The sequence below is a fragment of the Cyphomyrmex costatus genome, unplaced genomic scaffold, assembly GCF_001594065.2.
Source record: "Cyphomyrmex costatus isolate MS0001 unplaced genomic scaffold, Ccosl1.0 scaffold69, whole genome shotgun sequence".
NCBI classification, from domain to species: Eukaryota; Metazoa; Arthropoda; class Insecta; order Hymenoptera; family Formicidae; genus Cyphomyrmex; species Cyphomyrmex costatus.
Window position 1 is genome coordinate 1,762,972 of NW_017280255.1, and position 13,124 is coordinate 1,776,095.

The 13,124-nt window shown below is 35.2% G+C and overlaps 2 protein-coding genes across 3 annotated transcripts in view; one reads left to right on the top strand and one right to left on the bottom strand.

Annotated features, from left to right (window-relative positions):
* LOC108780323 (uncharacterized) overlaps window positions 1-9,160 on the bottom strand; it is a 121,027-nt gene extending 111,867 nt beyond the window's left edge. Inside the window, exons 1-4 of one of the 2 annotated variants that reach the window (XM_018547985.1) lie at window positions 8,587-9,160; window positions 5,286-7,749; window positions 5,079-5,212; window positions 4,539-4,671 (exon numbers count right to left, since the gene is read on the bottom strand). In XM_018547985.1, the coding sequence (XP_018403487.1) occupies window positions 4,539-4,671; window positions 5,079-5,212; window positions 5,286-7,614 (2,596 nt within the window). In that variant the 5' untranslated portion in view covers window positions 7,615-7,749; window positions 8,587-9,160. Of the gene's footprint in view, window positions 1-4,538; window positions 4,672-5,078; window positions 5,213-5,285; window positions 7,750-8,582 lie in introns of both variants that reach the window. The other variant, XM_018547984.1, reaches the window with a different exon arrangement.
* Window positions 9,161-11,177: 2,017 nt separating this feature from the next.
* Window positions 11,178-12,706, top strand: Clp (cleavage and polyadenylation specificity factor subunit 4). Its single transcript, XM_018547945.1, has 4 exons — window positions 11,178-11,320; window positions 11,652-11,855; window positions 11,989-12,178; window positions 12,277-12,706. Exons 1-4 carry the CDS (start codon window positions 11,218-11,220, stop codon window positions 12,641-12,643), a joined length of 864 nt encoding a protein of 287 aa, XP_018403447.1. The 5' UTR covers window positions 11,178-11,217; the 3' UTR covers window positions 12,644-12,706.
* The last annotated feature ends 418 nt before the right edge of the window (window positions 12,707-13,124 follow it).

Consider the following 13,124-nt stretch of genomic DNA (forward strand, 5'->3'; position numbering starts at 1 on the left):
TCGCCACCCCCCCCCCTCCCCCTCTCTTCACTCTGAACTTTCCCGGAACTCTTGAGCGTTATTTCTCGTCTTTCGGATAATTCTTAAGAATCGTATTCCTATGGTATCGTTTGAGTTGAGTTCATCGAAATCATTCCAGCTGTTGCGAGTTTCTATTAGAAAAAAAGTTGCTTGTCTCTCTCTCTTCTAACAATAAGTAATTTTATATACAGTTCACAGAAAGAGATAACTTTCGTAAGAGGTAATTCGTTTATCATTCCAGGTAATCGTCTCTATATATGATATCTTCGAGTTAACCCTCAGGTAAATGACATGCGATCAGGTCATTTGTGTCCTGCATATTTTCTTTCTTTGAAAAACTAGGAGCATCAAACAATTATTATAACATTTATATATTCTTTTCTATACACAGTTATATAAATATTTTCTAAAAATGTTAAAGTATATATTAGAATCACTTAATGATTTTTGTATATTGTTGAAATGATAAAAATTAACTTAGGACGCGAACGACCCATCGGGTGTAGTGAAAGATCGGAAAATCATTGTGTGCTAAGAGTTAAAATAACTAAAAAAGACATTTACGTAAAAGTGCCATTCAGAATAATGATTTCTCGTTATTTTAATTTCACGATTTATAAATTTACAGAAAAGAAGTAGCGTTTATCGGTTTAAAGTGAAAATCGCGTCCCTATAGAAGGTCCCTGAATTGAAATAATTAGAAAAAAACATTTACGCAAAAGTGTCGTTTTGAAGTGCCATTTTAAAGAGTAAATTTCTCGTTTTCTCTCTTCATTTGATGCAATTTATAGATTTATGGAGAAGACATAAAATGTACCAGTTAGTGGATATGAACCAATTGTAGGATAAAGTGATAAAACATTTCAAATATTAAGCTCTTAATGATATGTACGATTCCTAATAAATGTGTCATTAAAAGTTTAATATCATATTTGAAATTTTGTATCACTTTATCCAACGAATTAGGTCATGTCCACTAACTGTCCACCAACTGGTACATTTATCTTAATGTTTATCGATTCAGATGGTCGCGCCTGTACAGAAAGTATATCCAAATTAAGATAATTAGAAAAAAAATATGTTTGCAAAAATCCGTTTTGAGGAGGTAACGTTTGTGCGTTATTTTATTAGTTCGAGGCAATCTCGCCTCTATATGTAGAGGCCTGTTCCAATATACACATTACTAGCATGGGAAATCTACAGTTCACGTTATGTGCACTAAAAATTGTCCAGTGTATATCGAAATACAGTCAGAATATTTCCGAATTGGTATGTTTCTTGTCTTCGTCTTTATTTCATACGATTTATAGAAGGTACTTCGGAATTGGCACACGACGTTGCGCCAGTAAGATTCTAGCACGCACTGACCTTGCTCTCGGAAACCAGTGCGGGATAATTGTGCAGGCGGATGTGTAACATCGTTGGCGCGTGTTTGCGGGCGAGACGCATGTAATTTGCCCTTACCGAATAAACCTTAAAGGAATTGTATACTCTGATTTAAAAGAACGCTCCGTTTGGGGATCTGTAACGTCCGTTTGTACGGATTAACTCAGAGTAGTTGATTTAATCCTTATCTGGACAATCTATTTTCGTACTGTCAGCGGACAAACAGAGCGCGACACGTTCCGCAGCTATTTAAATGTTTTTACGCGTTCACGTAAATGGAACAAGCCGATTTGATTGCTTTATACTTTATGCTTTTAACTTTGATTTAAAACACACACACACACACACACACATATTCCTTTATCTTTTGTAATTAAATATTATTTAATATCACTTTAATATATAGCGTAAGAATTAGTAGATGTCTCGGGATTTGGAGTAAGCTTCTCGCTCGACTAAGGATTAAACTTGTTACGACCTCTTAAACTGACTAAAGACGCTTTTCCCTTCACTAAATGTTAACAAGGTTTTTTTATGTCGTGTGATACCCTTTGTAACTTAAGACTATATAACTCCAGTTTGTTCGATTTACACGTAAATCCGAGCCCCTCTTGAATTAATCTTTAGAATATCAGAGAAAGTGTGTTTTCTCAAATCTTAAAAAGAATTCCATTTTAGAGAGAAGTTTTCCAGTTTAGTTACTTGTCTCAGAGAGTAAGACACAATTTTAGGAACGATACATCCTCCAATACTCGAAAATTTAATGCTTTTACTCTCGGACTTCTAATCCGATTGTTAACATTATTTAAAAGTTCCATCATAACAATAACTACAATAATACTAGAACTTTATATTGTTTGTAAGGTATATAACAAAGTACGAAATAAGAACTTCGTAAACTGTTCAGTAAATCAATATCGAGTGTCGTTTTTTGATAAAACGAATTATGTGAAATGTATATGAATTTCGTTTTGTTAAAATTCATCGTAGAATTAAACATTTACAACCTGAAGAAAACTTAATCATTTTAATGATTGAGTTTTAAAAGAGATTGAATCTAGTAAAATGGAACAAGCGAAATATGTTATTTGATTTGTACATGGAAAAAACTGAAGTATCAAAAGCTAGATACAGATCTAAAATAATTTTGTTGCACCATCAAAATAATATTGGAATACTTCAGCATTAATGACAATAAGTTTTAACGTTCTAGCAACCAGTTTAATCTACATAATTATTTTGATGGAAAAATAAAATTATTTTAAGGTAGTTATACCACAACTATGCGAGTCAACGACAGACTCAAACATAACTCTAAATTTAAATCAATATATATTGTTAAATAAAATCTAACAATAAGAATAAAAAACAATGTATTTTATACACTCACAATATTAAATCATGATGAAATAAATTAATTTAAGAAAAAAAGGAAAATCTACGTATCACGTAGTACGTAAGAGAAATTAGATCGTGGCAACATCACATTTTTACGAGTAAGACGAATACAGTGACAGGCATAAGTCGAAACATCGCTGTCAAAATGTTTATATAAAAGACAAAAATGTTTTTGTCTCTTTTCGTATAATCACGATATAAAGGAAAATATATTATAAGTAAAGTTTTAGCAAGAAAAATGCAAAGCAGCTCTTACGAAGAAACGACAAGAATGGCATAACCTTACTCTTGATAAGAAACGAGATATACCAAATCTATATGATGGCAATCGCATTGTCATTGAAAGTGTGACGTTGCCACACCTACTAGACTTCGTCAATTCTCGAGAGAATATATAAAATCAAGATTTTTTTATTAACTCAAACTTTAATATCATACGATAAATATTTATGGTCTTGTTACACATGCTTCTTCATAAATTCAATTTCACGAGACTCGTTTTTCATTAACTTCTTGCGATTTCGATGCTATGTGAAAATTCGTGTCATATCACGGCGGAAATGGCTATGCTACAACGGTAAATATAAAAAAATCTGCGAAGTTTGATCGGTTATATCTTAGGAACAGGACGGTAAATCGAGCTCAAATTTTACAGACATATGTATTAATACCTATATTACTTGAAACGCGCGAAAGTTTTAAGACATTCTTGAATAATGTGTTTTAGGATATAACTACCAAGTTATATCTAGCTCTTTTATCTGGTTAAATTTTTAGATACTTCAGCAAAACTGTTTTTTCCATGTAACTTCAATCTCTATACTTTAGTAACTGTATGTACAATTATTTTAACGGATCTGTGAGCTAATTAATATTTTTTATACTGTGAATATTATTCATTAGCTTAATGTAATAAATACTTAGCATAATGAAATACTAAATATAAAGAGTTATTATGTTGCGTATCCTTCACTCATCTATTATTAGATTTCAGAGATGCATGGAATAATTGATGAATGAAATTAAGAAGTCAATAATTATGCAAGTTAAAATAATATGAAACGTAATATATAGTATATGACCGAACGACAGCGTTTTGAATCTGAACCGCCAGCAAACGGCACAAACTGCACGCAGCTTTTCATATACATACAACACGTGTATTCGCACGCTGTCATCAGCGGCTACGCGGCATCTCGGTTGCGTGCAATGTGTATGTCTCGCGATGAATCGAGCGGGATAAAGGGTAAGAGAACGGTGAGAAAGCATCAATAGAACAAAGAGAAAAGCCAACCGCTCGCCACGGGTTGAAAGAGGAAATCGCTGAGCGGTGTATAATACGCACACGCAAAACGACGCAGTGGCGTACATAAGAAAAAAAGACGGGAATAATTTTTGCAGCATCTCGATAAGTTAAAAATACCACGGCAGATAATTTATTCTAATTTACGCGAGATTTCAATTTACGCTATACAGTACTCCGGCCGTTTATTCAATGCACGCGTAACTCTTCGTTTAGTTTGTATTATGAATATCATGAGAGAGGCGAGTAAATTAATATAACGAGCGGTGTAAATTCACATGAAATGCGGTCCGTGTGGAAATTTAATTTAAATCACGTAGAATAATAAACAGAGAGGAACATAAAATACGATGTAGCTTTCGATAATTACGGTTGTGTTTGATAGAACTGGCAAATAAAGCATAGAAACATGCAGTTGCGTTTGACTTACCGTGTTGAGGGGTTGAGAATGCTGAATGCCTTCGAGGTGACATGTTAGGATGATTACCCTGGCTACCTGGTGGCTGCATAGAAGATAACGCACCGAGTGGGGTGTAGGACTTGCAAGGTTGTTCTAATTTTTGCTAATAAAAAAAGGAATGCATATTGAAAAAAATATATATGTATTTTCGATTAAATAAGTAAATAATTAAAAAAATATGTATTTTAATAAGAATGAGAATAGAGAGATTAATAAATAAGAATAAAAATTTTAAACAAAAGATAGATTGTAATAGTTTGATAACTTTTCAAGATAGCGCTTTTAATCAAAATTAAGATTCGTTAAAAATGTGTTACTAATATACTTTTTCATCAATATAATGTATTTTCATCAAAAATATTTTCTAAAAAAAAGTTTGCCATTGATATTATCCATTTATCACTCACATTATCTATATATGAATAAGTTATAGCTTTTCTATTTTAATATATGATATAAAACGAATGTTTGTATAACAACGCAAGAAGATGACTTGAATTAAATACAAACCTGATCGTGAAGTTCAGTAGCCACCGCGGTAGCTGCAGTTTGAGTATGACTGGTAGAACTGATCCTATACTGCATACCAGCAATACTACAATATCCTTCATGATGAGTAGATCGGGTTTGATTGACGTAAACACCTTGAAAAGAATTAATTATCACAGTAAAAAGATCATTAGACTTTTCACGCTTAATCCACGCATGATTAATTACCAGTGATAGTGACATCAGTGTCCTGGTTAACGATGACAACTTTCTTAGATGGCTTAATAACCTCCTCCGGATCAGAGCCTTGTCTCGACTTCTTCTTATCGTCTGAGTCATTTTGTCTACGTCTTTTAATTATCTCTATTTCCGATTCACTGGAGGAATCACTGGTGGTGCTGCTGCTGCTGCTACTACCACAACGATTTTTCTCATCGGAGTAGGAAGCAGCCAAAATGGCAGTGGCATTAAGACTGGCCATCCTCTTGCAAACAACCATGTCCTTCAGATCCATTACTTCCTCGTTTCTCTTCCTCCTTTTGATCATTTTCTTCTTACTTGGTTCAACTTGGTTCTTTTCCTTCTCGCATTCCTCATCGGATGAGGATGAAGATGACGAACTCCCCGGCATATCCCAATGTTTGCCACGTAGTCCGGGCACATTTCTCAGTTTCCTTTTCAAAACGTTCTCTTCCGTTTTGCATTCAACTTTCTTTTCTTTTTCTTTACGTGGTTGCTCTTCTTTTTCCTCTTTCATTTTTTTCGGTTTCTCTTTCTCTTTATCCTTCTCCTTTTCGGGTTTTGGTTTGCAAAAACCACCAAGATAGACTCCGCCGGTCTCATTTTCATAGAGGCAGTGAACTTTAGCCAAGGCATTCAATGATGCGACCCTGTGTCGTTTTGGTCCACTCCAAAAGCCAAAAAGTCGCATTCGTCGCGCACGTTCATCCGATGGTGAGTTAGCCCTTTCCTTATTCTTGGTATCCTTTTGCTTACTCTTCTTGTACTCGTCGTCAGAATCATCCTCAGAGTCAGATTGAGATGTAACGCCACTGACACTCTCACCATTTATTGCCTCAACCTTTAAATTTAATTCAACCGTATTCTCAGCGCCGATTTGTTCCTGTTTGGAATTTGTGATAGACTTCGCGTTATCTTCTGCAATTTTGGATTGTTTATTAGATTCCTCGGTAGATGCGTCTTCAGATGAAACTGACGTTTGATTATTGCTCTCCGTTTGTACCCTTATCGTTTTCCCAGCCTTCTTTGGAGATTTGCTGCTAATTTTGTTGCCACTTTTAATAGCTTTCTTATTATCCTGTAATTTTGGTTGAAGACTCTCCTCTTTGCACTTATCGGAATCCTTGTCTTCTTCAATTTCGCTTTTAATGCTGCTCACTTCTGGTCCTTGGCACGTCTCGTTTTTGTTCGCGATCTTTTTATGTTCGGTCGAAACTTGGTCAAACTCTTTCAATTCAATTTTCTTCTTGGTCATAATCTTCTCCGTTATAGTTTTCAACTTGTCTTCCCTTTTCAGAGCAGCACTGATCTTTGAATGCTTCTGAGGCAATTTGGCTTTCATCTGTTTCGCCAGCTTTGGTTTTTTCTCTTGCAAAGTCCTACTCTTAGCGAAGTTACTCTTCTTCTTCACCTTCTTGACTGCATTTTCATCTTCGCTCATTTCTTCATCTTTTACTGGCTTAACTAACTTGATCTTCTTGTCGACCAGTCTCTTAACTACCGATAAACGAGGCTTCTTTGTCAGAACTGTCTTTCTTGTAATGCCCTTTTTCTGACTTTGTTTTGTTTTGGAATCCTTCTTCGTTTTAGGAGAAGAAATCTTATTGCTTGCCGAATCCTTTTCAGAAATTTTCTTACGTTCAGACTTTTTATCCTTCACGATAGAGTTCTTCGATAATGATTTCATATCAGATTTAATTAATTTAACATCTTTCTTCTTCTCATCTTTACTCCTTTTCTTAGCAGAGGGAGAAAGACTATCAATTTTATTTTCAGGTGCTTCTTTATCCTCCAATGTATTTGAAGATTTTACATTGTCCTCCGTATTTGTATTATCGTCTAATTTTACATTCTTCTTCTTGTCCTCAGTTTTCTCAATTTTCTTTTTATTATCCGCAGATTGTTTCTCCGATTTTGCTTTCTCTTCACATCTTTGCATTTTTTTCTTGTCCGTATTTTCTTGACTCGTCTCTTCGTTAACTTTGTCATCTCTTTTTTCTACTTTCCTCTCGTCAATCTTATCAGATTTCTTTTCATTATCCTTATTCAATTGTTTTTTCTTTTCATCCAATTTATCAAATCTTTCCTTCTTTTTTTCCTCTAGTTTCTTTTTGTCATCCAATTTTTTCCTCTCTTCGGCCTTTTCTAATTTCTTCTTATCATTATCTGTCTTCCTCTTTGGATCATCATTTTTCTTTGATTTCTTCTCCTTTTTTACATCTATCATGGTCTTCTCTATAAATGTGCGACGTTTTTTGGCGACTGTTGGCATTTTAGTTGCCTTTTTGGCAACAACAGCCTTCTTCTGTGGCTTCATTATGATTGTATTCTTTACATCTTCAAAATAAATATAAATGTGCTCGAAGTTCACGAATGTCCAATGTTAATTACAACTACCTAACTGCCATTGTAGATTTTATTAATCGCGATACAGTTCGCAAGCTGACTTTATCTGTAAACAATGCACAATAAAACGGTCAAAAAGTAAACGCGCGACTAATATTACAGTTTTAAAAATAAAGCAGTCGACGTCCAATCGTTAATAATTTATCTTTATCGCATGTTTTTTTTTTTTCATTGCGATACACACGACTATACATCGCGATAAAAAAAATATTTTCCGCAGAAACGAATACACGATCAGAAAGGGATACGCGATAAGGTACTACAAGCGCTTTTATCAACGTGTAATAAAATGAATTTACGTACAATAAAGTGGCAAACGCACGCGAATCGGAGCATATACAACGAGAGATGCACACGAACGACGGAAATTGTAATGATACTTCACAAGCGAAGCGAGAATCCGCTGTGCTGTGTCGGGCCACCGTGCGCGCACTCTCTCCCTCATCGACTTGTTGACAAATCGATCCCTTTAAATCACCCCTGCGCCCGTCGGCCGATTTGGTACCGCGACAGGTAGAGAGACTCCGCGCGATAAATAATCAACCCGCGCGCGGCACACAAGCGTCCTTCTCCACTCCGAGCTTCTCGCGGAGTGTGCGCTCCGCGCGTGGTCCTCGCGACACGACGGCGGCACGGCGGACAAAGATACTCGATTCGAGAAGAGAGCACGATGACGACGACGACGACGACACACGACACGGAGGACCGTAGGCCCGAGAAAACGCGGACGGCCAGCACGCCCTTTAAAAAGCGCCCGTGGACGGACGGCCACAAGTGGCCCTGACAAGTGTGCGAGAGAGACCGAGACTGCGAAAGAGCGAGCGAGCGAGCGAGAGAGAGAGAGAGAGAGAGAGAGAGAGAGAGAAAGAAAGAACTCACCAACCTGCTGATCGATCTCAATCGTCGCACGCGGAGAGAATCTTCACAGACGGCGATCGCGCGCGGGCGGCGCGGCGCGGGCGACGCGTTCGCGAACAACACACGCACACGCTTTAGCAACGAGGAGAGAACGCGGGAGAACTGAAAACGGGACGGGACGGGAAGAACGGCGGAGTCGGCGGAGGCGCCAGCGTAAACGGGGTGTCGTGTTTACCTCCCTGGCGAGCCCTTCCGTCGGCTAAACTCGGCCCGCGAACGCTCTTTTTTTAAACGGCGAATCGGGCCGCCCGAGCGATTGGTGGGCGCGCTGAGCGATCACAGGCACCAGCGATGATTGACGAACGGGACACCACGAGTCCTCTGGTTACGATCGCGAGATTTCTCAACGGGACGCGCGACCGCGAGCAATGGCGGTAGGCCTTCCCCGACGATGGTGTGACGGCCCTTTTTCACGCGGTCTATCGCGAAACTGACGATCTCGCGTCGCGCAGCGCGCACCTCGCACGACGTCCCTGCCCTTTTACCGTAGCCTCGTCGGCCATTTTCTTCCTCGCGCCGCTCCCCCACTTCTCCCACTCGAAATCCGCTGTCACGTAGTAGTGACACTAGTGACGGAAACGCGACGCGCCGACTGAGCGTCAGATGGCAGCACCTCGCAGTCTGTGGCGCGAACGGCAAACGTCAAGCGCCGCTACTCCAGCTGATATCCATTTCTACCAATATAACATATACCGGTGGATTCACGAAGGGGATAAGAGCCCCAGGGTCCTCTCCTTGAAATTTTCTCTTTGTATTTTAAGAAATTATAATAAATGTTACATAATATCCTTAATTTTTCTAAAATGCTTAATCATAATTTTGATATACTCCAAACATATTTTGTAATTTAAGAAATTCTTAGATATAAACGTATATGTAACTTTATTATAGATACATATAATACTTTTCTTTTTTTTGTTAATATAATAATTTTGATTGAAACGAGAATTTTATAAATATGTAATATTTTTTTAATGTAATAAAAAATTTAAATAATATAATATATATATATATATCTATTTAATATACTATATTTTTATACCTGAACTTAAAAAAATTTGCTTGCGCCAATGGCCTCTTTTTCGATAAATGCTGGATGTAGATTAATGATTGTAGATTAATTTTAATCTTGGTTTATAATTTATTCTTTACCTTTTCTAATTTTTAGAAAAAGGTAGAAAATAAATTAAACTAAAATTATAAAGTTAATATTAATTTATTAACTTGCTTTTTATATTCGTCAAAAAGAGCACGAATCATTATTTCCACGATATTTCCACGTGACATGTATTGATATAATAACGCAGCATTTTAAACTACACTTGCGAATGCGCGATCAATTGCCACCATTAACACTACAATGGATTATAATTAGAAATTGCAAATTTAAAAAGGTATCACATAAATTAGAGATTTTTCTTTATGCTCGAGCGCGCTTGTTGTTAATGCAATTTCGTGTTTATTTTGTAACAATACAGTAATAGCATTTTCGACTGCAGTTTTTTTTATTTGATATCAGAGAGAGAGAGAGAGAAATCCATTAATCTGAAAGTGCCATTAAATTCGTTCAATCAGAAACCAAAGTATGAACCAACGTGTGACTTAATTGATCTCGGATCGATTCGAACCCATTACAGACAAAATGTTATTTATTATATAAATTTATAAATACTATATATATTAATGGAAAAGTTATATACATATATATAACGTGCAGATTGTCGTAGAACACATTTTTAATATACGTATAATATATTTTTTATCAATATAAAATTGACTTGAAATAACGCTACTGCAATAATTAATTTTCGCATCAACAAAGATACTTTATAAATTCTAAAACAAAATTTATTTTTATAAATAATTATCTAATAATATTAGGTGTTTTCTCTCTCTCTCTAACAATGTAATATTGTGAATTCATTATTATATCCGTTATTTTTGTTGCTTGCACTTATTGCATTCAAATTCTTTGTTTTGTCAAAAACTTTTGAGAATTTCAACCACACGAAAAAATTTAATAACTATAAATAACGGAAATCAATTCCTAGACGGAACACAGAATCATAATTAAATCATAATATGATATTATATATAGAGATGTCATCATGACATTATTATTTAATACTTAAAAATGAACCCATAAAATGTCATGTCAATATAATAAGATTATGTGATGAATGTTTTTACGATATAATTATAAACTTTTATATTTTACAAACATAAGTAGAAATGAGAATACAGCCACAACGCAATATGTTATTCGCAAAAGTCATATATTTTATAAAAAAGAAAAGTGAATTTTCTTCTTATATAAGTGTAGTTTCTTTTGCGTCGTGGCTGTATGCTCATTTCTATTTATGTTTGTTTGTCATTGAACCACCTTTTCACATTGGTTGACAAATGCGAAACGCCGCGAAAAAGTAGAAATCGAATAAAATTTCATCTTTGGAGCAGACTCGGGACCAACTTCATGTGGTTATAGTGACATTTCGTTGGAACGAGTAATGTTGGCTGTATGCAGCATTCTCGGCAGTTTCAGATTGAACGGAGCACAAGTGTTTTGTGTTTGATTGTTCAAATTTTTTCAATAACAATGGAGTGTATAGTAGCGAATGTAGAACATATGCAATTTGATATTGAGGTTGCTCTTGATGAACAGTATGGAGCTCTTCCATTACCTTTCACCGGCATGGACAGTATGTTCTTTTAAATTTTTTACAGACGTTTGTATTAGGTTAAGTTTGTTTAACGTAATGTCAAATATTTATCTGGAACTTTTAATTCTAATTTATCACATATACAAATTATTTTTTACCTTTTCTGTATCAATACCGCAAGTTTTTTAAATGATCATTTTTTTAAATAACATTTATTAAAACTTTCGAGTAAATAAGCAATAATCTATCTTATGTTTACCTAGGGATTATTGCAGTATGATATTGTTAAAAGAGAGAGAATAAATCTATTTTATATATTAATAATATAGAACTTTTAATAAATAATCTTCTCTCCCTCTTTAATTTACAGAATCAATTGCCGCAGTATGTCAATTTTATCCGAGAGGCAGTTGTAGCAAAGGAGCTTCGTGTCCTTTCAGGCATGTTCGAGGCGATCGCACAATAGTATGTAAACATTGGTTAAGAGGTCTTTGCAAAAAGGGTGATCAGTGTGAATTTTTACATGAATACGATATGACAAAAATGCCAGAATGTTATTTTTATTCTAGATTCAGTAAGTAGCTTTTAATAATATTTATATTATAGTTATTTTCCTTTTACCGTAAGTACTTAATATAAACATTTTAATATAAATGATTCAAATATGCAGCATTCTATATATATTTAAACAAAATAAATTGTTACAGATGCATGTCACAATAAAGAATGTCCATTTTTACATATTGATCCGGAGACAAAAGTCAGAGATTGTCCATGGTATGATCGTGGTTTTTGTAGGCACGGTCCCTTATGTCGGCATCGGCATGTCAGACGTGTTTTATGTATGGCTTACTTAGCTGGTTTTTGTCCAGAAGGGCCAAATTGTAAATTTATGCAGTAAGTATATATATATATATATATATAAAGACGCAAGTCCATTGTAGAAATCTATTTGAAATCTCAGGATTCTACATTTGCAATCTGTTTTTATATAGTCCAAGATTCGAATTACCAGCGGTACAAGATATGCAACCAAAGGAAGGCAAAAAAGTTATGATCACTTGTCACTTTTGTGGAGAAGGAGGTCATAAAGCAATCTATTGCAACAAAATGCCACCCGATGTACGGGAAGCTCAAGTTAGGCAGGAGCTCGACAACAATTCTCATACCTCCCATCATCATATGAATATACATAATGGACCACCACCGCCACGAGGACCACAAAAGCCACTCGAAGAAGTGACGTGTTACAAATGTGGACAGAAAGGTCATTATGCCAATAAATGTCCAAAAGGTCATTTAGCTTTTTTGAGTCATGCAGGCAGTGGAGGTGGCGCACAGAATCAAAATTATCGAAGATGATTTTCTTTGTTTTATTTATGTAACATGAATATTGTGATGCTACTTTATCTTTAAAAATTTCTATTATACAATAAAATAATTTATCATATGTGTCAACTTAATATGTATCAATTGCCGCTCTTACGATGTGTCAACGATAACTAAAAGCATTTTCATGCTTTTCTTTTTAGACATAACATTAACATTTAAAAATTTAATATAAAAAATGAAAAAGCAACTTGCATTTAAGCGGGGTTTTTTTTTTATACTAACAAGTTTTTTACGTTAAACTATAACAAATCAAAATATTTATTCTAAAAATGATAAAAATGTTTAAATATACGTAGCTGTTACAGTTTTGCAGTAACACAGTTGCGTTCGTACATATAAGATGCATTTCAGTTATTGCTATATCAGTATCTGATACAGGATGTTATAAAAAGATATATGTTTATATGTAATATAGGTTAATTATGGATAAAACTTGTATGACCTGCTGGGA

Bases quoted from the DNA above. Each gene is read 5' to 3' on its own strand.
- Clp (XM_018547945.1), top strand. From the start codon at position 11,218: ATGGAGTGTATAGTAGCGAATGTAGAACATATGCAATTTGATATTGAG. The intron at 11,856-11,988 runs GTAAGTAGCTTT...AAATTGTTACAG, and splicing joins TTATTTTTATTCTAGATTCA to ATGCATGTCACAATAAAGAA. The intron at 12,179-12,276 runs GTAAGTATATAT...GTTTTTATATAG, and splicing joins CCAAATTGTAAATTTATGCA to TCCAAGATTCGAATTACCAG.